General features: G+C 41.4%; 1 protein-coding gene across 1 annotated transcript; it reads right to left on the bottom strand.

Moving 5' to 3' along the window:
- Positions 1-14,650: 14,650 nt before the first annotated feature.
- Positions 14,651-17,333, bottom strand: LOC101024176 (acyl carrier protein, mitochondrial-like). Its single transcript, XM_009188787.4, has one exon. The coding sequence runs from the start codon at positions 15,286-15,288 to the stop codon at positions 14,818-14,820; it is 471 nt and encodes a 156-aa protein (XP_009187051.1). The 5' UTR covers positions 15,289-17,333; the 3' UTR covers positions 14,651-14,817.
- Between the last annotated feature and the right edge of the window lie 8,307 nt (positions 17,334-25,640).

Raw genomic sequence — 25,640 nt, 5'->3', positions numbered from 1 at the left:
ATCACACACCATGTGAAAGAATACAAGCAGGTTGGTAATGACAAGTTAATAGTAGAGGCAGGAAATAAAATGGAGAAACACATTTTGATTGATGGTGCAGAACTATTAGGTGCTACTATGGATGGACTCTGTCTGGTTTTATATAGTGGCCAATCAAAGCAAAATAGATCTAGTAATTTAAAACTTTAAACATGTCCCCTTAATTAAAAATTTAAAAGGCCAGTGGATGTATTGCATTCCTTTTGAACAATAAAAGTTCAATTAAAGCCAACTCTAAAATATCCACAAGTGGATCTACCATAACAAATCTCAATCTCTGCTCCTCATTGCCCTGATTATCTGCTCTGCCAGCCCAACCCCCTTAGTTACCAAAATTTCTACTTTGCCTCTATGTACAATCTTATGCAAGTGTAGCTGCATGAAAGAGATGGAGTATTTAAAACCAAACATTTGGTTACCTTCTTTGTCTGCAGAGAATATGGGAGAATAAGATAAACCAATCTTAGAAGATCAGAGGGATCTACTTAGGTTGATAACTTACTGCAGTCTGAAAATAATGCCATCCATGTTTAAGACTGTGAGAGAAAATTAGGAAGTCTCACAGAAGCAAAATGGGAAACATACCTGGCTCTCCAACACTTCTTATTGTTCAGTACAGTGGGGCATGGTAGATTCAACTGAACCTCGTAAGTAAAGCTGGTGCCCTCGTGGTCTGTTTGGTAGCTATAGAGCACAAATGGCCAATACTTTTATAAATAAGTCCTCACATATTAGAAAATGTGGTTGTCTAGCAATTTATTCTAACAATAGAATCTTTCTTTTCCTCTCTCTCTTGCTCTTTCATACACACACGTGATGTACATAAAAGATGAATCACTGTATTACCATTGCAACAGCAAAATATTAGAAACAACCTAATATGTCCATAAAGAAAGGACTGGTTAAATAAAGTACAGTACAACCAGCAATGGGATTCTAATAGGTATTTAAAAAAAAAAAGGAGAAATAACAAAGGTCTCTCTATACTAATATGAAATTATCTCCAAGTCATATTGCCTAGGTTTTTTTAAAAAGAGCAAAGTGCAGAAGACTGTGTATACTATAATACCAGTTGTATTAAAAAAAAAAAAAAGTGTGGCTACCCACACACATACTTCTTACATATGCATAAAATATCTCTCAAAAAACAACATAAGGACCTCATAACCTTGGCTGCCTCTAAGGCAGGAAACTGAGTGGATGGGGACAGGGATGGAGACACTTATTTTCATTATACACTCTCAAACCTTTTGCATTTTGAATGTATGAATATATTACCTATTGAAAAGCAAAGAAATTGCCTCATTAGCCCCCTTAATCTCTGCTCCCAGCTCTCACATCCCTTGTTTCCCATCAATTTAGTCACTCTAGTTTCTCTATGTGTGCAGGCACACTATGATCCACAGGCTGTTCTTCTGTAATCTTTGTTTCTGTCTTGTCTATCTGCATCAGGAATCACTTCTCATTAAAGAGTTATCTCTGTTAATGTTTTTCTGTGCCTCTCAGTTCCAACCTGACAGTTTAATATCAATTCATCTAGCAATTGTTTTAATTATGTCCACCTGAAGGTCCAGAAATAACTCAGCAGAGCCTCAGCTTAGCAGTGATTTTATGTCACTGACCTTTGGGGTATAACCTACTTACTCACTATAAAATACAGTTGATTCCTTCTCCTAAACGTGACTTCAGAGCCTTATATCGGCCCTACAAAGCTGTAAACTGGCTGTTTCCCTCTTCGATTCTCATACTCCACCCCAAAGCCGCTAAGCTTACTCAGTGCACAGAGAAGTTGTCTTGACCAAACTCCAGGCGAGCAGAGAACTGAAGAGTCCAGTCCATTTCTGCTATCACTTCCTACAGCCACAGGGTATCACAGATGAGGACCGGTCCTGACAGTTCCATCAGAGCTTTGCATACTATAGTGATGCCTAGTGATGTAGTGATGCCTTTGCATGCTGTAGTGGGATATTAGAGCTCCCACTCTACACTCAGTTAAGGTTGGTGCAAAAGTAATTGTGGTTTTTGCCATTACTTTTAACAGCAAAAACCGCAATAACTTTTGCACCAACCTAATATTTGCTGTCATCCAGCTTGCGTCATACTGCCAGAGGTCTCCTGAATGGGCCACAAGCCGATGAGCTCTGCTTACCACCTCAGGCTTCCTGGGAGGAGTTCCTTTTGTATCTGTGTGTGTCTTCTGCCAGTTGACCTACCCAAAGGGTTTCCTTAACATAATTTCAGGAAGCAGGGGTTGGGGCCTCAACCCCTCCTACCCTGAAGGCTCTTGATTCAGACAAATTCTCCACAAGAATCAGCTCTGCAGGCTTGGCAGCCCCATTGAAGCTGCCAGGTATGCAAGGAGTATTTATTCACTTTCAGTTTGCATAACAAAGAGGGCTCATGCAAATTACTGTTTCTTGGACAAGGAAAGTCAAATCCAAGGTGATGTGCTGTCCCTACCCTCAGATGCAGCAGAGGGCGACATAAGCCCTAACTCTTACCCAATCCCACCCCAGATACCCCACTAAACCCCCACTTAAGTGGACATCCTTTTAAAAAAGCAATTGCATTTCAGAACACCTAATTTATGATGTCACAGCCTATGATGAAAAAAAGAATTCATCATAGAAGGTCATTGACAGTATTGAGTCAGACTTTGAATTTTGAAATTCTAAGAAGTATCAAGAACATGCCAGTCTACTAGACTGATCTTCATATTAGGATAATTTGAATCATTCAGTAGTCAGGGTGGTAGAATAGAAACAGCATGAGTTTGGGCATCGGACAGAACGGTGTTTGAAAACTGTCTTTTTAACTTATTAGCTACAACCTCAAACTACTTAATCCAAATGAACTCCCACTGGCTTACCTGTAAAATGGAGATTGTTCTGAGGAATAAAATGATTCAAAGTCTATAAAACACCTACTCTTATGTCATAGGCACTCATATTAGCTGCTATCCCTTAAAAATCCACCATCTACAAGGCCAATGTAATAATCTCTAAATTGGATTATATTAAAGGGATTTCATCATTTGAAATGACTATGCTATTCAAGGCATTGTGTCAGGACTGCAGGAGACTCAGAGATGAAAAGGACACCATGGCAAGCTGCTGGCTGACTGACCCAATGACAGTCACTCTCAACCACTTTCCACCTTGACACCATTCACTGTTAAAGCTAGAAGAGTGAAGATGGCCAAATAGGAACAGCTCCAGTCCGCAGCTCCCAGCATGATCGATGCAGAAGATGGGTGATTTCTGCATTTCCAACTGAGGTACCTGGTTCATCTCATTGGGACTGATCAGAAAGTGGGTACAGTCCATGGAGGGTGAGCTGAAGCAGGGAGGGGCATTGCCTCACCCAGGAAGTGCAAGAGCTCAGAGGATTTCCCTTTCCTAGCCAAGGGAAGCCATGACAAACTGTACCAGGAAAATCGGGACACTGCCACCTAAACACTGTGCTTTTCCAACAGTCTTAGCAAACAGCACGCCAGGAGATTATATCCTGTGCCTGGCTCAAAGGGTCCCACGGCCACGGAGCCTTGCTTACTGCTAGCGCAAGATCAAACTGTGAGGCAGCAAGCCTGGTTTAGGGAGGGGGCGTCTGCCATTGCTGAGGCTTGAGTAGGTACACAAAGCTGCTGGGAAGCTCAAACTTGGTGGAGCCCACTGCAGCTCAACAAGGCCCACCTACCTCTGTAGACTCCACCTCTGGGGGCAGAGTATAGCTGAATAAAAGGCAGCAGAAACTTCTGCAGACTTACATGTTCCTGTGTGACAGCTCTGAAGAGAGCAGTGGTTCTCCAAGCACGGTGTTTGAGCTCTGAGAACAGACAGACCACCTCCTCAAGTGGGTCCCTGACCCCCATGTAGTCTAACTTGGAGATACCTCCCAGTAGGGGCCAAGTGACACCTCATTCAGCCGAGTGCCTCTCTGAGACGAAGCTTCCAGAAGAAGGATCAGGCAGCAATATTTGCTGTTCTGCAATATTTGCTGTTCTGCAGCCTCCACTGGTGATACCCAGATAAACAAGGTCTGGAGTGGACCTCCAGCAAACTCCAACAGACCTGCAGCTGAGGGACCTGACTGTTAGAAGGAAAACTAACAAACAGAAAGGAATAGCATCAACATCAACAAAAACGACATCCACACCAAAACCCCATCCATAGGTCACCATCATCAAAGACCAAAGGTAGATAAAACCACAAAGATGGGGAGAAACCAGAGCAGAAAAACTGAAAATTCTAAAAACCAGAGTGCCCCTTCTCCTCCAAAGGATTGGAGCTCCTCGCCAGAAACGGAACAAAGCAGGATGGAGAATGACTTTGACAAGTTGACAGAAGTAGGCTTCAGAAAGTCAGTAATAACAAACTTCTCTGAGCTAAAGGAGGATGTTCGAACCCATTGCAAGGAAGCTAAAAACCTTGAAAAAAGATTAGACAAATGGCTAACTAGAATAAACAATGTAGAGAAGACTTTAAGTGACCTGATGGAGCTGAAAACCACAGTGCGAGAACTTCATGAAGCATACACAAGCTTCAGCAGCTGACCCAATCAAGTGGAAGAAAGGGTATCAGTGATTGAAGATCAAATTAATAAAATTAAGTGAGAAGAGAAGTTTAGAGAAGAAAGAATAAAAAGAAATGAACAAAGCCTCCAAGAAATATGGGACTATGTGAAAAGACCAAATCTATGTTTGATTGGTGTACCTGAAAGTGATAGGGAGAGTGGAACCAAGCTGGAAAACACTCTTCAGGATATTATCCAGGAGAACTTCCCCAACCTAGCAAGACAGGTCAACATTCAAATTCAGGAAATACAGAGAACACCACAAAGATACTCCTCAAGAAGAGCAACTCCAAGACACAGATTTACCAAGGTTGAAATTAAGGAAAAAATGTTAAGGGCAGCCAGAAAGAAAGGTCTGGCTACCCACAAAGGGAAGCCCATCAGACTAACAGCAGAAATCCTACAAGCCAGAAGAGAGTGGGGGCCAATATTCAAAATTCTTAAAGAAAAGAATTTTCAACCCAGAATTTCATAGCCAGCCAAAGTAAACTTCATAAGTGAAGGAGAAATAAAACCCTTTACAGACAAGCAAATGCTGAGAGATTTTGTCACCATCAGGCCTGCCTTACAAGAACTCCTAAAGGAAGCACTAAACATGGAAAGGAACAACCGGTACCAGCCACTGCAAAAACATGCCAAATTGTAAAGACCATTGATGCTAGGAAGAAACTGCATCAACTAACGAGCAAACTAACCAGCTAACATCATAATGACAGGATCAGATTCACACATAACAATATTAACCTTAAATGCATATGGGCTAAATGCCCCAGTTAAAAAACACAGACTGGCAAATTGGATAAAGAATCAAGACCCATCAGTGTGCTGTATTCCAGAGACCCATCTCACATGCAGAGACACATATAGGCTCAAAATAAAGGGATGGAGGAAGATCTACCAAGCAAATGGAAAGCAAAAAAAAAAAAAAACAGGATAAAACAGAGTTTAAACCAACAAAGATCAAAAGAGACAAAGAAGGCCATTACACAATGGTAAAGGAATCAATTCAACAAGTAGAGTTAACTATCCTAAATACAAATCCACTCAATACAGGAGCACCCAGATTCATAAAGCCAGTCTTGAGAGACCTAAAAAGAGAGTTAGACTCCCACACAATAATAATGGGACACTTTAACAACCCAATGTCAACATTAGACAGATCAACAAGACAGAAGGTTAAAAGGATATCCAGGACTTGAACTCAGCTCTGCACCAAGCAGACCTAGTAGACATCTACAGAACTCTCCACCCCAAATCAACAGAATATGCATTCTTCTCAGTACCACATCACACTTATTCCAAAATTGACCACATAATTGGGAGTAAAGCACTCCTCAGCCAATGAAAAGAACAGAAATCACAATAAACCATCTCTCAGACCACAGTGCAATAAAATTAGAACCCAGGATTAAGAAACTCACTCAAAACCACACAACTACATGGAAAATGAACAACCTGCTCCTGAATGACTACTGGGTAAATAATGAAATTAAGGCAGAACTAAAGATGTTCTTTGAAACCAATGAGAACAAAGACACAATGTACCAGAATCTCTGGGACACATTTAAAGCAGTGTATAGAGGAAAATTTATAGCACTAAATGCCCACCAGAGAAAGCAGGAAAGATCTAAAATTAGCACCCTAACATCACAATTAAAAGAACTAGAGAAGTTAGAGCAAACAAATTCGAAAGCTAGCAGAAGGCAAGAAATAACTAAGATCAGAGGAGAACTGAAGGAGATACAGACACAAAAAACCATTCAAAAAACACCAATGTATCCAGGAGCTGATTTTTTGAAAACATCAACAAAATTGATAGACCGCAAACAAGACTAATAAAGAAGAAAATAGAGAAGAATCAAACAGACGCAATAAAAAATGATAAACGGGATACCACCACCGATCCCACAGAAATACAAGCTACCATCAGAGAATACCATAAACACCTCTATGCAAATAAACTAGAAAATCTAGAAGAAATGGATAAATTGCTGGACACATACACTCTCCCAAGACTAAACCAGGAAGAATTTAAATCGCTGAATAGACCAATGACAGGCTCTGAAATTGAGGCAATAATTAATAGCCTACCAACTAAAAAAAGTCCAGGACCAGACGGATTCACAGCCAAATCCTACCAGAGGTACAAAGAGGAGCTGGTACCATTCCTTCTGAAACTATTCCAACCAACAGAAAAAGAGGAACTTCTCCCTAACTCATTTTATGAGGCCAGCATCATCCTAATACCAAAGTCTGGCACATCCTGATACCAAAGTCTGGCAGAGACACAACAAAAAAAGAGAATTTTAGACCAACATCCCTGATGAACATCGATGCAAAATCCTCAATAAAATACTGGCAAACTGAATCCAGCAGCACATTAAAAAGCTTATCCACCAAGATCAAGTTGGCTTCATCCCTGGGATGCAAGGCTGGTTCAACATATGCAAATCAATGAATGTAATCCAACACATAAACAGAACCAATGACAAAAACCACATGATTATCTCAATAGATGCAGAAAAGGCCTTCGACTAAATTCAACAGCCCTTCAATGCTAAAAACTCTCAATAAACTAGATACTGATGGAATGTATCTCAAAATAATAAGAGCTATTATGACAAACCCATAGCGAGTATCATACTGAATGGGCAAAAACTGGAAGCATTCCCTTTGAAAACTGGTACAAGACAGGGATACCCTCTCACAACTCCTATTCAACATAGTGTCGGAAGTTCTGGCCAGGGCAATCAGGCAAGAGAAAGAAATAATGGGTATTCAATTAGGAAAAGAGGAAGTCAAATTGTTCCTTTTTGCAGATGACATGATTGTATATTTAGAATACCCCATTGTCTCAGCCCAAAATCTCCTTAAGCTGACAAGCAACTTTAGCAAAGTCTCAGGATACAAAATCAAAGTGCAAAAATCACAAGCGTTCTTATATACCAAGAACAGACAGAAAGCCAAATCATGAGTGAACTCCCATTCACAATTACTACAAAGAGAATAAAATACCTAGGAATCCAACTTACAAGGGATGTGAAGGACCTCTTCAAGGAGAACTACAAACCACTTCTTGACAAAATAAAAGAGGACACAAACAAATGGAAGAACATTCCATGCTCATGGATAGGAAGAACCAATATCATGAAAATGGCTATAATGCCCAAGATAATTTATAGATTCAATGCCATCCCCATCAAGCCACCCATGACTTTCTCCACAGAATTGGAAAAAAAACTGCTTTAAAGTTCATATGGAACCAAAAAAGAGCCTGCATTGCCAAGACAATCCTAAGCAAAAAGAACAAAGCTGGAGGCATCACACTACCTGATTTCAAGCTATATTACAAGGCTACAATAACCAAAACAGCATGGTACTGGTACCAAACAGATATATAGACCAATGGAACAGAACAGAGACCTCAGAAATAACACGACACATCTACAACCATCTGATCTTGACAAACCTGACAAAAACAAGAAATGGGGAAAGGATTCCCTATTTAATAAATGGTGCTGGGAAAACTGGCTAGCCATATGTAGAAAGCTGAAACTGGATCCCTTCCTTACACCTCCTACAAAAATTAATTCAAGATGGATTAAAGACTTAAATGTTAGACCTAAAACCATAAAAACTCTAGAATAAAACCTAGGTAGTACCATTCAGGACATAGGCATGGGCAAGGACTTCATGTCTAAAACACCAAAAGCAATGGCAACAAAAGCCAAAACTGACAAATGGGATCTAATTAAACTAAAGGGATTCTGCACAGAAAAAGAAACTACCATCAGAGTGAACAGGCAACCTACACAATGGGAGAAAAATTTTGCAATCTACCCATCTGACAAAGGGCTAATATCCAGAATCTACAAAGAACTTAAACAAATTTACAAGAAAAAATCAAACAACCCCATCAAGAAGTGGGAAAAGGATATGAACAGACACTTTTCAAAAGAAGACATTTATGCAGCCTACAGACATGAAAAAAATGCTCATCACCACTGGTCATCAGAGAAATGCAAATCAAATCCACAATGAGATACCATCTCACACCAGTTAGAATGGCAGTCATTAACAGGAAACAACAGGTGCTGGAGAGGATGTGGAGAAACAGGAACACTTTCACACTGTTGGTGGGAGTGTAAACTAGTTCAGCCATTGTGGAAGACAGTGTAGTGATTCCTCAAGGATGTCAAACTAGAAATACCCTTTGACCCAGTAATCCCATTACTGGGAATATACCCAAAGGATTATAAATCATGCTACTATAAAGACACATGCACACGTATGTTTATTGCCACACTATTCACAATAGCAAAGACTTAGAACCAACCCAAATGTCCCTCAATGATAGACTGGATTAAGAAAATGTGGCACATATACACCATGGAATACTATGCAGCCATAAAAAAGGATGAGTTCATGTGCTTTGTAGAGACGTGGATGAAGCTAGAAACCATCATTCTCAGCAAACTATCGCAAGGACAGAAAACCAGACACCGCATGTTCTCACTCATAGGTGGGAATTGAACAATGAGAACACTTGGACACAGGGCAGGGAACATCACACACCGGGGCTTGTCATGGGGTGGGGGAATGGCGGAGGGATAGCATTAGGAGAAATACCTAATGTAAATGATGAGTTAATGGGGGCAGCAAACCAACACAGCACATTTATCCATATGTAACAAACCTGCACGTTGTGCACATGTATCCTAGAACTTAGAGTATAATTTTCAAAAAATTTAATTTAATTTCATATTAAAAAAATAAGCTAGAAGAGTTAAATATCCACTTTACCAGGCTTCACTTCAATGGGGAGTAGCCAGGTACATGGCTCTGGCTAAGGAGATGGTAAGTCAGAATTCTACTAGCAGGTTTTTAAGAATCAAAAGGAATAGAAATTGCTGCTGCTCCTCTTCCTCTTCTTTCCTGCCCTTAATGTTAATGGCTGGAGGGACAGCAGCCCTCTTGCAACAATGAAGCAACAAGCATGAGGAAAAGACCAAGAGGACTGCAACAAAACTCACCCTGAGGCCAGGCATGGTAGCTCATGCCTGTAATCCCAGCACTTTGGGAGGCCGAGATGGGCAGATCACTTGAGATGAGGAGTCAGAGACCAGCCTGGCCAACATGGTGAAACCCTTTCTCTACAAAACACACAAAAAAATTAGCCAGGTGTGGTGGCATTCACCTGTAATCCCAGCTACTCCGGAGGCTGACACGTGAATCTCTTGAACCTGGGAGGCAGAGGTTATAGTGAGCCGAGATCTTGCCATGCACTCCAGCCTTTGTGAAGGAGTGAGATTCGGTCTGAAAACAAAAAGAAAAAGAAAAAGAAAAAGAAAAAGGAAAGAAAAGAAAACAAACTTGCCCTGTTATCATTAAGCCAACCAACCAACCCCAGAAGCTGCCTACCTCTGGAATTCTTGTTCTCTGAAATAATTCAACCCCTATTTGTTTCAACCTCTTACCAAAGTTTTCTGCTACTTGTTGCTAAACACAATCTTAAATGACACAAATGCTACCCTCAAGAAATCCATATTCTAGTGATAGAATAAGATATGTTTTCAAATTTAGGAAATACAAAGTAGAAGTTATAAACACGACTTGACGGAATATAATAAATTATATATAAGTCAAAACCACATTTACCCAAATATTTTAGGGAATGATGGTAGAGACATTGTATATTTAAGTGTAGCACTTTATTTCATAGTCAGCGTTCTAAAATATGAGTGCATTACTGCATATAGCTGAGCTCCTCAGGAAATACAAATGAAAGACACATTGCTTGGAAAACATCCAATTTTGCATATACTTATCTTTTCAGATATATGAAAACCATAAAGCAAAAGGATTTAGAAGAACTGTAGAGAATCTGACAATGCCTAAGGTTATAAAAAGTCAAATTTCCAAATTTATGGCACAACACACATTTGGTTTGCTAGTTTGCCAAGCATTTCTTTGTAAACACTACATAGGTATGACAAAGTTTCCTATTTGCCTAGTACTATCGATAGAGCAAATACATAAATTGAATAGGCTGCAGATATCTTCACTTACTGAATTTTTCTATTGCTATTATGTCACTTTGAGTTTAAGTGAAAAGTTTAGAGTGTATAGTACGTTTTGCATAGAATGTATCAGAAGAGAGTTAACAGTATTTTAGTGATTCTGTTTTGCAATATGTGTGCTATTAACATAATGTCTGAAATACAGGCATATTTTTCCAGTTATTTACTGCATAATTCTTAGAACAATGGGACATTAACATAAGTCTCATGCTTTAAAACATTTCAATTGAGTTTGCATCCAAAATGGCAATGCATTACCATCAGAGACTTCACTAGGTCCAAAGGTGACAGAGCTGGCAGTCTATGAATGACAATTTTTAAAACATTGAGTTTTCCTCAAAACATGAAAGCCCTAGTGCTGACTTGGGATACTGCTATCTGTGCACTGTCTGAGATGTCACTTAACCTCTCTGAGCACCAATCTTCTCACTGGTAAAATTTTGAGATTAACACTTATCTCACAAGCTCATTGAGGTGGCGGGCGCCTGCAGTCCCAGCTACTCGGGAGGCTGAGGCAGGAGAATGGCGTAAACCCGGGAGGCGGAGCTTGCAGTGAGTCGAGATCCGGCCACTGCACTCCAGCCTGGGCGACAGAGCGAGACTCCGTCTCAAAAAAAAAAAGAAATGTCAAATAAGAGAAAAGGTAGTGCCTATACCTTTTAAACTATAAAGTATGGCACAAATGTAGGGCAAGAACTCTTCTGGTTCCATGACTGAATCAGAACAATCTTGAGATGTGTGTTAAGTTTTCTGTGCTTCCAGTTAGTCTAAAAATTGCAAAGAGTATAGTCTTTTCTGGGAAACGTGCTTCTCTGTTCAATGAAATTTCAAAAACGTAGACTCAATAAATGTTAGTTGAATAAATACATAAATAAAAAACATATTTTATTGTATATGTTTTTTATTTATGTATTTACTCAACTAACATTTGAATATTATTGTATAAGACTATTGTAATACCATAACAGTGCCCAAAGATATAAGGGTAAGTAGGATACACTTGCCTGACCTCCAGAAGCCCAGGGTTTTATAAGAGCTATAACCACACGAGCATGTAGATTATAATATACTGTGATGTGGATTCGTAATCAAAGGTGTTCAGGCAGTTGGTAGTCTTTAAAAGGAGGTGAATGGAACACTTTGAATCTCTTAATTACAATCTGAGAGATCTGGGGAACCAGAGGGAGGAAAAAGAGCTGGATAAAGACAAATTTTCTCTGTGTCACAGTTTGCTTGGAACCTGCTGTTCAAGCAAGATTTCTCCAGGAGCTAATTTCAAGAGCTTCTTTGGAGCCCCTCACATGATGTGTGGTCTTGGTCTGCTGAATCCCTGATGGCAATAAACTCTGTTAAAAGAGACCATAAATGATGAACTGCAGTGAAATCCCTTACCCACTTTTGGTTGATGTATTCTTCGCTTTAAGAAATATTTCGTGATTCTGTGGTCCTTTTGACCTGAAGTGAGGATTGGATAGCATGTTCCTCCCAATCCTGAGCTGGAATCTTTCACCTCAACACAACCACATTCTGCTTACTGGAAAAGAGCTTCCTGGCACCATTATTAAACTGTCAGTGCCACAAGATTTTTGCAAGAAATCAAAGTAGATTTTATTCACTCAATAAACATTTCCTGAGGGGCTATTAGACCCCAGGCATTAGGAACACAGAGCTAGCTGAGACATAGTTTTTGCCTTCAAAGTCCTTACAATCTGGAAAGAGTGACAGCCACAGGATTAAACCTCCCCCAATAAAATGCTAAAGAGGTCATAAAACAAGGTGCGGGTGGAGGCATGAGGGATATAGAATGGGGGTTTCCCAGAAGCTCAGAAAACTCAGGGAAGGGGCGAGTGTTGAAATAGGAGCAGGTATTCACCAAACGAAGGCACAAAGCTGTGGAACAATCTAGTGTGCTGAGTGATTGACAATCATTTTCCATAGCTAGAGTATGGGCTGTAACAGGATGCAAGGTAGAAGCCGACATCAAGGAAAAGTTAGACTAAAAAACCTCCGGTGCCATGCTAAGGACTTAAACTCAGTGGGGCTCTCCCGAGGGATCTTCATCTGGTTTTAACATCAGGTGACTATTGAGGAGGGTGTCAGGCCCGTCTCTGCCACAGAAGGGCCGCTGACTGCTCACTACAGCAGAAGAACATTTCCAAGCTTTCACTGTGTTTAACATCTAAGACTCAGAGACCATATCAAAAAAGCAAAATTGAGATTGCTGATTAGGTCCTCAAGTGCTGAAAGGATGGCTTTTAAAGTGCTCACATGTCCTGGAAATAGGCAAAGATAAAGCACCTTTCCAGCTGTTCCCCAATCCAGGAACTGCTCCTGGTAACTGATAGGAGTTCAATAGAATCAATCAGGAATTCAGTGCAAAAGGCACTGCTGCTGGACTCACACTGTGGACTCAGCCATCCCATAGATCACAGAGGAAACCGGATACTATGCCAAGTGACTTCGAAGTCATCAGCTTCTCTGAAAGAGAAGAACAACTTATTCTACCACCAGAAGAATAAAACAGTTCTTATTCTACAACTAGAAGAAAAAAACAGTTCTCAGCAATGAAGCATTCACTCTGATCAGAGGAATCTTTCACCAGAGCTCTCGAAAAGCAAAGTCCCCCCACACCCACATCAAAAGAGTTAGTGCAAACACAGAGTAGGGGGCTAGTTCTGGCTAGGACTCCGTATGACGTTCTTTTTTGCTCAGTGGCTTGTAGGAACACTAGGGAAGTGGCTAATGTTGAATTGGACAGCAGAGCTTGCTGCTTTGCGGTGTGTGCTGGCCTCTAGTGGAGGCCCCACCCCCAAGTCCAGTTCTTATTCAAAGACAATTAACAAGGTTGATCAGGCTTAAGAACATTTTATAACAGTTACATTAATAGGTGGGGCTCTTTACTTTGCTAATAAGTTAGGAGGTAAGATAACAGTCAAGGCAAGATAGATAGATAGATAGATAGATAGATAGATAGATAGATAGATAATAGATAGATAAATAGATAGATGATAGATAGACAGATAGATAGATAGATAGATAGATAGATAGATAGATAGATAGATGATAGATCGATCGATCTTACAATACCTGTGTAGCAGTTATGAATTCCTTAGCCCACAAGCTGAGGTGAGGAAATAAATGTATCTTTAAAATGCAAATCAAAGCCACAACGAGATACCATCTCACATCACTCAGAATGGCCATTATTTAAAAGTCAAAAAACAAGAGAAACTAGAGAAAAGAGAACAAATGCTTATACACTGTTGGTGAGAATGTAAATTAGTTCAGCCACTGTGGAAAGCAGTTTGGAGATTTCTCAAAGAACTTAAAACAGAGCTACCATTCAACCCAGCAATCCGATTACTGGCTATGTACCCAAAAGAAAACAAATTGTTCTACCAAAAAGACACATGCACTTGTATTGCAGCACTATTCGCAATAACAAAGACATGGAATCAACCTAGGTGCCCCTCAATGGCAGATTAGATAAAGAAAATATGGTACACATACACCATGAGATACTATGCAGCCTTAAAAAAGAATGAAATCCTGTCCTTTGCAGCAACATGGATGCAACTGAAGGCCATTATCCTAAACAAATTAATGCAGGAACAGAAAACCAAATACCACATGGTCTCTCTTTTAAGTGGGAGCTAAACATCACAAACTAACAGACATAAAAAGGGCAATAATGGAAACTGGGGACTACAACAGGGAGAGTAAGGAAGGAGGACGAGGGCTGAAAAACTACCAGGCAATATGCTCATACCTGTGTGACAGGATCATTTGTACCCAAAACCTCAGTATCATGCAATTTATCCAGGTAACAAACCTACACATGTACCCCCGGAATCTAAAATAAAATCTGGGGTGGGGGACGGGAAAAGAATTTTAAGTGAAGTGCTAATAAAATAAATAAATAAAGCGCCTTTATTTTTATATCATTTCTTTTTTTGTTTGTTTTATAGATTTATTTTCAAAGAGTAAAACACTTATACAATTTAAATACAAGTCCATCAGAATCACTCTGTCAGAGTCAGCAACAATGCGAAAATGCGTCCTCACTGCCAGACATTCGCCACTATCATCTGAGTCCTCGCTCCCCAAAGCCAAAGGGTCTGATACTTTATTCATATACATCCTTCTTATCTGCAATGTAATCTACAATTTCTTGTGGACACATTAACTTTTCAGCATCTATATCAGGAATTTCAAATCCAAATTCGTCTTCCATGGCCATGATAATCTCCACTTGGTCCAAACCATCTAAGCCCAGGTCTTTCATAAAATGAGAATCTACTGAAAGCTTCTCTGGGTCAATCTTGTCATAGAGTTTCAATACGTAAAGAACACGGTTCTGGATGCCCTCTAATGTCAAAGGGGGCATGTCGCTATACTGGCGGCACAACTGTGTAACTCTACCAGGAACCTGCGCGAGCCTTAAGGCCGGCTGCAAAGGCCGGAGCCTCCTCTGGGTCCCCGTGGAGCACAGACCGGTGCTGAGAGGCCGGGCCACGGCCAGCATCGGGACCCAGGGCAGCGGCGCAAAGGCCGCAGGCAGGCGGCGGACATAGGCTGAAAGGACACCAGACGCCATAGCTACGCCAACCCAGGATGCACTCTATTTTTATATCATTTCTATCTCAAGCCCCCTTTTCACTGGGTAATAGAAGCTCCATGTTGGACCATTTAGAATAAAAACTCGAGCAACCCAGAATCTTCTGTCTATGCCTTTGTCTAGAGCTTTTGCCCCACTGAGCCATGTCGTGCTCCTCTGGTGAGGAGAAGGCGTCTCGTCCTCCCTCAGTGCTGCCTCTCCACAGAGGCATCCCCCAGATGGATGTGCCTTGCCAATGGTGCCAGTAGCCTGTGTCTTTTTGCATCTATCCCGGAGGTGTCAAGCTCCCTATGTGGCCACTGCATCCAAGTCCTCATCTGGTCCATTGGTCCTCTCTCAGATAGGTGACAGGCCTTCTCTCAGGTGGTACGGGGGCTTCTGGATGTTCTCCCATGCTACCCTAGGACTATGGGAAAGTCAACGGGGCCATCTCAGGTTCTCTTTGCTGAGAGACATGCCATATGCCAAACTGGATGAGCCGAGAGACCTGAGAAGCAAAGCACCTTCCTGGGCTTCACCTGAGAAGCAAGACACACACCTACTCTCCCCGAGGGCCCCCACTGAGCCATGAGGCCCCAGCCATGGCCCCGCATCCAACTGCCCAGCTTTTCTTACAACTCTGCTGCCTCCTGCCCAGGAGTCTCTCTCTGGGCTAGACGGTGGTTAAAGCCAGCTCACTCTCCACAGCCTCTTGTTTCTGGCACATACAAAGCCCAGGTTCCTATGGCACTAAAATTTCCCCTACCTCCACCTCTCACAACTCTTACTTCTGTCATGAGTTTCAAAACACCATGTACTCTTCTAGTTCTTTGAGATTCCTATCTGTTGCACCCCTAAACCAAGGGCAGTCACTGACTGAATGAAAAAAGGCCAAAAATTCACAAGAACTAGCTGAATAAAAAACACAGCGGTTGATATATCCAAGTATATATCACACCACCACATTGGCTGCTGTCATGAAGCTAAAGATATAGTATGGTTCTGGGCCTGTTCCCACCCAGGAGAGGTCCCACCTCAGTCTCTCTCTCTCTCTCTCTCTCTCTCTCTCTCCTTCTCCCCTCACCCCGCTTCCTTGCAATGTGGTTCAGAGGTGCAGAACTCTTCTGAGAAGAGGCACAACCATCACTTCTTATTCTTCCTGCCAAGCAGCCAAGGCATGAAGCAACATATGAACTGCCCCTAAAAATGCCTATGGTGGAGGGTTAGCAGAGCCCGCTCAACTGTGGATCCTACAGGGGAAAAGTAAAACCTCTCTGGTTTCTTTCTTCAGCTTAGACAAAAGATAGTTTCTATGTGGTCTCCTCTAGATCCCTAGATTTTTGCAAGCAGATTTAAGCCTCAGAAGTTACTTTGTACAGAGGACATCAGGGAAGTCTTCATGCAAGAGTTGTCATTTGACCTGAGTCTTAAGGGGTGTGAAGGATGAGCAGAGGGGATTCCAGGGAAGGAATCAGCACAAATAAAGGCCAAGAGTTGGAAACATATATCATGGTCCAAGGGAAAGGGGGAAGTTAATCATGACCCCAAAATTCCATTCCTGGGTTATCAGGCAGATGGTGAAGCTCTTAACAGAACTTCTGCTCAGAAGTTCTGAGCCTTCTTGTTTGGCATTTATTGTAGTCAGCCATGTGTTATATTTTTTCTGTATATATCTTGCCTTCCTGAAAAGAGATCACTTTTTATTCATTTACTTATTCATGTATCTTCCTTGCAACCTTAAAGGAAATAATCAACATACACTGTAATATCTGAAAATATGTCATAAAAGGTATTCCTCGACCTGCTCACTGGCTTTTCTTCATTAAAGAAAATATTGCCAGAATTGTAGATTGCTATATTTTTCTCAAATTACTTTTGAAAATCTTGCAGATTATAGAAAATTAACATATTTCTTCCCTGAGTATCTTAATCTATAGTTTGGGTGAAATTAATATAACAAATCATTAGTGTTAATGAGTTAACCTTCAAAATGTTATTCTAAACATTCAAAATATTATTTCTAAGAGTTCTTTGACTCATTTGCTATTTACCATGCCAGCAAGGTAGTTTTCTCCAAACGTGAAAAAAAAAAGTGACTCTATACTTGTTGTAAATAGATTCTAAAAATTATTTGAGTCCAGCTGGAAATATAAATGTCTAACTGCCAAAGCACATCCTGATTCTATTTTTTGATAGCGTCACAAGACATACAAGAGAGAAGCAAACAGAAATGCCCTTTCATTTTTTCTGAAACACACTTCCCTCAGTTTTTCTCTCATCACATCAAGAAATCCCCTCAGGCCAAGCTTGGTGCAGGTCAGTTCAGCAGGGTGTTGGACCGGGTTTGCTTCAAAAGCCCTGTCTTCTCATCTTCTCCCATGATAGAATAAATGCCCATAACATGAGAGGCTTGCTCTTGCTTCTTGCAGGAGAAATAGAGTCGTTGGTTTTATCCTCCTGCTTCTGCCTCTCTATTGCACATGCCATCCATCAAACCAAACACCAGAGCATCAGAAACTAGGAGGGATTCTGTGCAGAAGAGTTCCTGAGAATTTGGATAAAGAGCCCAGTGATTTCTGCATTTGGAGCAGCATTTTGAAATCCTAGCCTAAGGAAAGTTGAAAAAACACTATTTGGAAGCACACACCTGACTCTGTTTGCTTATTTGAGAGTATCTGAAAAACTCTTACTATCCTCAGGAAACATAATCATCTGTCTTTCCCAGTGAAGAAGATTTGCCTACCTAGAATTTTAAAATCTAATACTTAAATTGTTCTGTAAGTTTCTTTGTCTTTGCTCATTCCCACCTCTTCACCTCCACCTTTTCTTTCCCCAAAGCAGAGAAACACAACACACGGTTTATCCTCCTAAAAGCTAATGGAGCACAACTGCTCTCCACAATCTTTTGGTATGAACCAACCCATTCATCTCAACCTGACAGAGACCTTGTTTTTCTTTGAATATCTTAAAATTAGTACTGCCCATTCTTATTCTGGAGTCAGGGAAGCTTACGGCCCAACCCAACAGCAGATAGCACTAGAGAGTGAAGAGGCACCAGCTCCCAGGAAATAGCTTGTTCTCGCAGAATTGTATCTCCTCTTCATTCAACTTAGAATCACAGCAGTTTTAGAGCCACAGGAGACCCAAACAACATGTAGCCCTATCCTGAGAGCTTCCCACTTCCAGAATGTCTCCCAGGTCCAAGAAGTTCAGATGCAAGACAGACGTTGGGAAGATGGATCACCTGCCTTGAACTCGTTTTTACAACTCATTTGACCCCTGAGTACTGTGATTTCTGGCAACCTCAATTTCCACATTTATTTCTCCCATTTCCTCTGAGGCTGACCTTCTCCAGCTCCATATTCTATTTGTCCTGACTTGCTGGTTCTCAGCTTTTATGCCCCATTTCCTAGATTCCACCCAGAATTTTCCTTCAGACTCATCCTCTCAGTGGATTCCTAACCTGCCAGTGAGCCCGGCCAGACAAACCATATGGGATCGTCCTGAAACCCCCCCACATCCCTGACCCAAGAGAGCCAGCCTCATGAGCTGGTTGCCAGAAAGTCTAACCTCTTCACTTCATAAATGAGAAAATTGAAGCCAAAGGTCAACTTTATGATGGAACAAGATTTGAATCTTGTATCCTGGCTCCAAATCATGGGCTCATTCTTCTACACACATTTCAGGACAAATCAATGAAATTACCACTTTGTCTTAGTTTTATCTCAACCGTTGGTCACCTTCTTCCTTATCTCCCTGGTCTCCAAACTCTTTGGTTTTATTTTTCCTAATCTCAGTACCAGCTCTGGCCCCTGACACGTTTGCAATGAGCGCTCTTCTGGATTCCCCTCCTTTTCATGGGTCTGCAGCACACACACAGAACTATTCTAACACAGGAGGTATTTCAGGGAAGAAGTGTTATCTTAATAGCTTGCTTAGAATAAGGGGAATCAATCAACCAGAAAGTGAGGCATTGAAGATTAACCTCCAGGTACTGTAAAAAGGAGAAGAAAACCTACATTTTTTGTGTATTTTCTTTGAGCCAGGCATTATGATCTGTATGTTATACATATAGCTAGCATCATATTTTGAGCCAAAACCTTCTACTGCTCACTCCTAATGATTCAGACATATCTAAAAAGGTTTGGCAAGCTAGTGGGACAGACTGCAAGGGTTGAAATAGAAACTGCTAGTTGCCTACCCAAATCCATTCTCACTGTCTTCCTCAGCAAAGAACACATATTGTTGGATCCAACAGTGTGTCCAGCTACAAGGCTTTTTCCAGCGTCTCTCTCAGTAAAGTGTAACCATGGAACTAAGTTCTGCCAATGAATGTGAGGCTTCTGAGAAGTCTCCTTAACAAAGTTGGAATGTCCTCTTCTCCTTCCTTCATTGTGTGTTGCCTGGAACTCAGATCTAATGGAGGGGATGGCCATGCGAGACCTGAGAATAAGAGCTCCAGGCACAGCAGAGTAATAATCTAGAAGGAATCTGGTCCCTGATGACATAAAGGACTCACCAAACTGGACTGACTGCCTCTTTCTTTCACATAACAGATAAATTAAAAGTTTTTTTTTTTTTTTCATTTTGTACATTAAATGCAACAAACCTAGTCCCAGCTAAAACAAAAAACATGCACTAAAAAGTAGAACGAAAGGATGAAAGGGGCCTCAGTCTCTGACACTATCATGAAACTGCCCTGGTTTAACATTACTTGAGAGAAAAATAAAGCTTCTAGATTATTTAAGGCTTCCTGGAGGAGATGGGGTCTGAGTTAGAGTTTCCATCAGCTTGAGGGAGGCTCTTCTCTACTTTGGCTGTTCCTTGAGCCACCAGGAACTCTCTTTGGTTTCTGTGGGGTTTTGATAACCATGGTCAATGCTACCTGTGATTCTGGAGCATTCCTGCTGCCACAGTTGGGGCCCAATTGCTTGAGCCATCACTCAACACCTGGCTTCCTAAAGGAGGTTGTGAAAGTGCCTGCAACTCTCAAGCCCTGAGCTGGTGTTTGATGCAGCGGTTTCTCCAGGTCCTCTCTGTGAGAAAGGACAGGAAAGGGCCCAGGGGAAAGCAGAAATCCCCATGCCTATCCCAGTGATTTACTGTAACCAACTCAGAACTGTGAAAGCAGAACACAAGCACAATTTAGTGCTCCATTCTTCCAACTTCTCACCCAGCTCTAGTCCTTCACAATGTTTACTGTGCAGCCATCTGTGAAAATCTTTGTGAAACTAGTTAAAGCCTTTTATGAGACCCTAAACTTCTAGTTACACTAATTTCCCACCCCCTACCCCCATGTGAATTAGGTCTTGAGTAAACAAAAGGCAGACTTGAGGCTGGAGAGCGATTGTACCGATTGTACCGCGTTAAATGGTGCGTTTAACGGGGCCAGCCCACAAATTTTTCCGTTCCCATCCCTGGGCATGCAGGCAGCACCAAAGCCCATATAATGGACTCTTTATGTGGTACTTGGTTAGAAAAACGTATTGACAAAGAATCACAGACAAATCATAACCATGACCTTTAGTGCTAAAACAAGGTTTTCCTTGGGAGTGATTTAATTACCCATGCAGCTCACTGGCTGCACACATTAGCAGACTCTGTCTTTCCAAAGGCCACGGCCAGGCCAGGCTGGTTTGTCTTTCCTGTGAATGTGTGCCCAAGTGCTGCTCCTGTAACGAGGCTCTGTTGTGCCATACAAGGATAAACAGCGCACAGCATCCAGCTGGACTCCGCCAGCCTGAACGATCGCTTCCCAGGCACCTGCTGCCCAAGCCGACCTTGGATCGAGCAGTGCCCCTAGCCTCAGACTCGTCATTCAGATGAATGATGCAGATGCTGGTGCCAGGCCCTGTGGCCCGCTGCAACATGGCTGGACTTTGACTACCAGGTGTAGGAGCAGGGGTAGGATGCTGGGGCTACATTGTGAGGTGAAATATACTTGTCTTTGCCTCTCTCAATGCACACTGCCTTCCTCTGGCCTGAGCTCTTGGTGGTCTTGCGTGAGCTTGAGGAAAGCAGAAACTAGACACTAAAAGCCATGAATTCTATGATTCTATTTAAATGAAACAGCCAAAAAAGGCAGACCCATAGAGACAGAAAGCAGATTATTGGTTGTCACGGGCTGGGGCAGGGGGAATGGAGAGTGATGGTTTCATGGGTTTGGGGCTTCTGTTTGGGCACTGGTATTCTGTTTGTGATGGAAAGGTTCTAAAACTAGATAATGGTGATGGTTGTACAACATTGTGAATGTCTACATGTCTCTGAATTGTATACCTTAAAATGGTTAAAACAGTAAATTTTATGTTATGCATATTTTAGCACATTTAAAAAAATATGACTGAAGGATTGGGTCACAAGGGGAGGAATTGGATATACTTACTCCCAAGACCCCAGAAGACAAAACTAAGACCAGTGAGAGAGTTTCCTGGAGGCAAGTTACAGCTCATCATGTAAATAGAGGGGAAAGTGCCATTTGGAACAGGCCTACTGTGAGCCAAGGGCCCTTCAGTCCTCATTTCCTTGAAACTTACAACTCTTATGTAAGGGAGGTTTTATTATCCTTATTTAATAGATGAGGAAAGGATGGCTCCCAGAAGCTAAAACTATTTTCTCAAGGACACAGAGCTAACAGGAGGTAGAGCTAGGTTCTACTCTACAGACTGTACTTTTTTTTTTTCTCTCTTTCTTTTTTTTTGAGACAGAGTCTTGCTCTGTCAATCAGGCTGGAATGCAGTGGTATAATCACGGCTCACAGCAGCTTAGACCTCCTAGGCTCAAGTGAGGCTCCCACCTCACCCTCCTCTGTAGTCATGCATGTATCACCACATCTGGCTAATATTTGTATTATTTTATAGAGATAGAGTCTCACTATGGTACTCAGACTGGTCTTGAACTCCTGGGCTCAAATGATCCTCCCACCTTGGCCTTGCAAAATGCTGGGATTACAGGCATGAACCACCACACCCAGCCTGAAACTGTGCCTTTTTTAATATGCCAGTGCCTCTGCAAATTTTCTACTGAAGTCTCCCTAAATATCCCATAGCGAGAGTGAAATGATACATCAAGGTGAACAGACAGAGCCCAAAGGAATTGCTGAGTTTTGGCTCTCAAATTCATGTCAGTTTTACATACTTGCTCTATTATCTTAGATTAGTTTTTTTCTTAAATACTAGAATAAAGTTTTCATCAAAATCTTCAAGCAAAAGTATCATTCTGGGAAAATGGTCCATGTTTATCCTGAAGCCTCCCATCTCCCTTCACATTTTCTTAGGGGCCTGCATACTCCAATTTGAGAAGCTGGCACTAGGCTGGCTGCTATCCAAAAGGGAAGGGGAGAGGGAGTGAAGGAAGTGACAGGGAGGGAAGGAGAGAGGAAGGGAGGAGTTCTCTGCTACTGGAATTTTCCTGCACTGGGCTCTGATGTGTAAGAATTCATACAATGCAGGGGTTGAGGTTGGGCCTCAGTGACATTAACTCTTTTTATTCACAGAAGCATTTTGAAAATCTAATGAAACCCATTAACTCTGGCTTAGTCTATTTTGTACTGCTATAACTGAATGCCACAGACTGGGTAACTCAGAAATAAAAGAAATGTATTTGTTTACAATTCTGAAGTTTGGGAAGTCCAAGGTCAAGGGGCTGCATCTGGTGAAGACCTTCTTGCTGAGTCATAACATGGTGGAGGGCCTCACACGGCAAAAGAGCACCCACAAGACAGAGCGAGAAAGGCTGGAACTCACTTTTATAACAAAGCCACTCTCTTGATAATTAACCCACTACCTCAATAGTGACATTAATCCCTTATTATCTAATCACCTCTTACTAGACTCCACTTCCCAACACTGTTACACCGGGGCTTAAGTTTCTAACACGTGGACTTTGGGAGACACATTCAAGCCATAGCAAACCCACTTTAACAAAAATTTTTCAGACACATGAAGTTTCCATGTTATTCTAGGGTGTTTGTGAACCCTCTAAAGCCTATACCTCAGATTATGCATCCCTGGATTACAAAGTCTCAACAGAAAATGAGACAAACTTGAGGATTCCTTCTAACCCCAAGAGTCTGTGGTCTTGTCCCAGACTCTGCTTTATTCAAACATCATCCTTATAAAAATGCACAGAGTCTGTGGCCCATTTACTGGCCACTTTGAGTGATACATTTATCAGCTAATGTGATAAACAAATTCAAGCTAACATGATAATGAGTTACGGGGCATCCTTTCTCCCTCCTCTGCAGATGACAGGTGGATATCTGTTTCCCTGAGGGATATTGTAACTTCAGGCTGCTTGTAGAGAGATAGAGAGCAAGAAGGTCTCATAACTTATTCAGTCTCTCCAATTGAGTACCTATTTACCTGACTTTGCATCAAGTCAGACACAGTGTCCAGTTAAAGAGGATTTCTGGTTTGGAGACTCAGCACAGCATGACTCTAGAGTTGCAGGAGTTTTGTGCAACAGTGGACTTTGCCATTGCCTGTTTCTCTAGGGAGAGCCTGGTGACACTGACTTGAGTAATTTTAAATAAAGACTGAGGCTGGCTGGAGAAGAAAATTTCACAAAAATGGCTTCAAGAAAGTGGAAAGACCACAAAACTGACAACCAAAAAAATTCTGCCCAGCACTGTCCCTGACTCAGCTGATTAACTAGGACACAGCAATCTTCCTTTTTAAGCCTTGCTTATCTATACTTATCTTTCTATCCCCATCTAGAATGCAATCTATACAGGCAAATATATTTAGGTCAGAACATTAGTAACAAGTGACAGAAATCAAAGTCAGACTAACTTCAGTAAGAAATGACTATGCTGGCTCTGTTATGAAGGACAATGAGATAGCCCTTAGGACAGAAGTAGCAGTCCTGCTTTGGAAGGGAAACCAGAACTGCTGTATGGGGGCTCCTTAAGAAATAACTCTCTTGCAGCTAAATAGAGGATAAACAATGCAGGGAAGGAGGATCAGCAGCCACACTGAAGGTGACATGAAAGAGACAAAGAGAATGAGGGAATGGACCAGGAGAGTGATGATCTGAAACAATCTCAAAGTAGCGGCAGAAGCACCAACCCACAAACAGCCACAATGTTACCTAAACTAGCCAGTCACCTTCTTTGGCCCCACGCAACTCAGAGATAACAAAAACAAGGCTCCTTGGTCAAGAAGAGTTGTTAAATAACAATTCAGAGAGGTATACTATGGATTATAGTTCTCAAAGGTCAATAAACAGTGAAAAAGTTATTTAGAATCGCATCATGGCACGAGGTCTCTCCTGCTTATCAGAGATTAACATGGAAAAAGATTGGGGATGCTAGGAATTTTTTTAAGTATTTTTTAAGTTATCTGGATTATTCAGAGTAATCAAATCAATCATGGCAGACACTATCAGTTGCATCCCTTCCTCCTTGCTGATAAATCCTTATTTTGTTTAATGTTCATCCTTCCATGTGTTCCTGGAAAGGAATGAACCACGATGGGTCTAATACAAACACAGTGATTCTATGCCCCTTTGTCACATGACCCTTTCCTGATCTCTGGGTTGGGAAGAGACTTTGGAGAGGGTTGTCACTGCCAGGAAAAAGAGGATCACTAGAGGACAGTTCCTTCATTATCTAGATATTGTGTACCTACCTGAGAAGACTAGAACCATCCGAGGCAGCCATCTTGTAAACAAGAACGTAGAGGCCTAAAAGCCAAGTTAACACGCTGAGCATAACACACTAAAGGATAGAAACAGCGTGGGTCCTGAATGATATTTACGAGGCTGGAGAGTCATTCTGGAACTGTTTGCGTATTAATAATAATACAATCCTAGTCTGATTAACTTTGTTATAATGACAATCATCCTAATTAATATAAGAGCAAAACACTGACTTGGCTTTCTGGCTTTCACTTTTTCCTCCCTGTAATTATTTTCATATAGTAGACAAAGTAATCCTTTTCAAATTCAAATTTGATCATGGCATCTTCTTCTTTTAAAAGTCTTCCTACAGTCACTTGAATAAAATTTCATCCCTGGCCAGGGACTGTAAGTTTTACACAGTCTCCAAACTCATCTTACTCCACATTCTCCTTCCTACTTCCCTTTTTTCTGCTGTCATTTACCTTTTCTGCTCTTAACACCCTAAGCTTTTCCTTGTGAGACTGTTGTTCTGGCTATGCCTTCTGCTGATCTTCTTGCCTTCCAGATTGCTGCATGCTTAGTTCTTTCTTGTCCTTCTGGCATCAGCTCAATGATCACCTCCTCACAGAAGCTTTCCCTGAACACTCCAGTTAAATTATCTATCCTCTCAACCATGAGCCAGACTTTATTACATCACCCTTCATTTTATTTTCCTCATAGTACTTATCCCTATT

Source organism: Papio anubis, chromosome 13 (assembly GCF_008728515.1).
Source record: "Papio anubis isolate 15944 chromosome 13, Panubis1.0, whole genome shotgun sequence".
Taxonomy (NCBI): domain Eukaryota; kingdom Metazoa; phylum Chordata; class Mammalia; order Primates; family Cercopithecidae; genus Papio; species Papio anubis.
The sequence above is the reverse complement of the archived record's forward strand: the minus strand, read 5'-3'. Positions and strand labels throughout refer to the sequence as shown.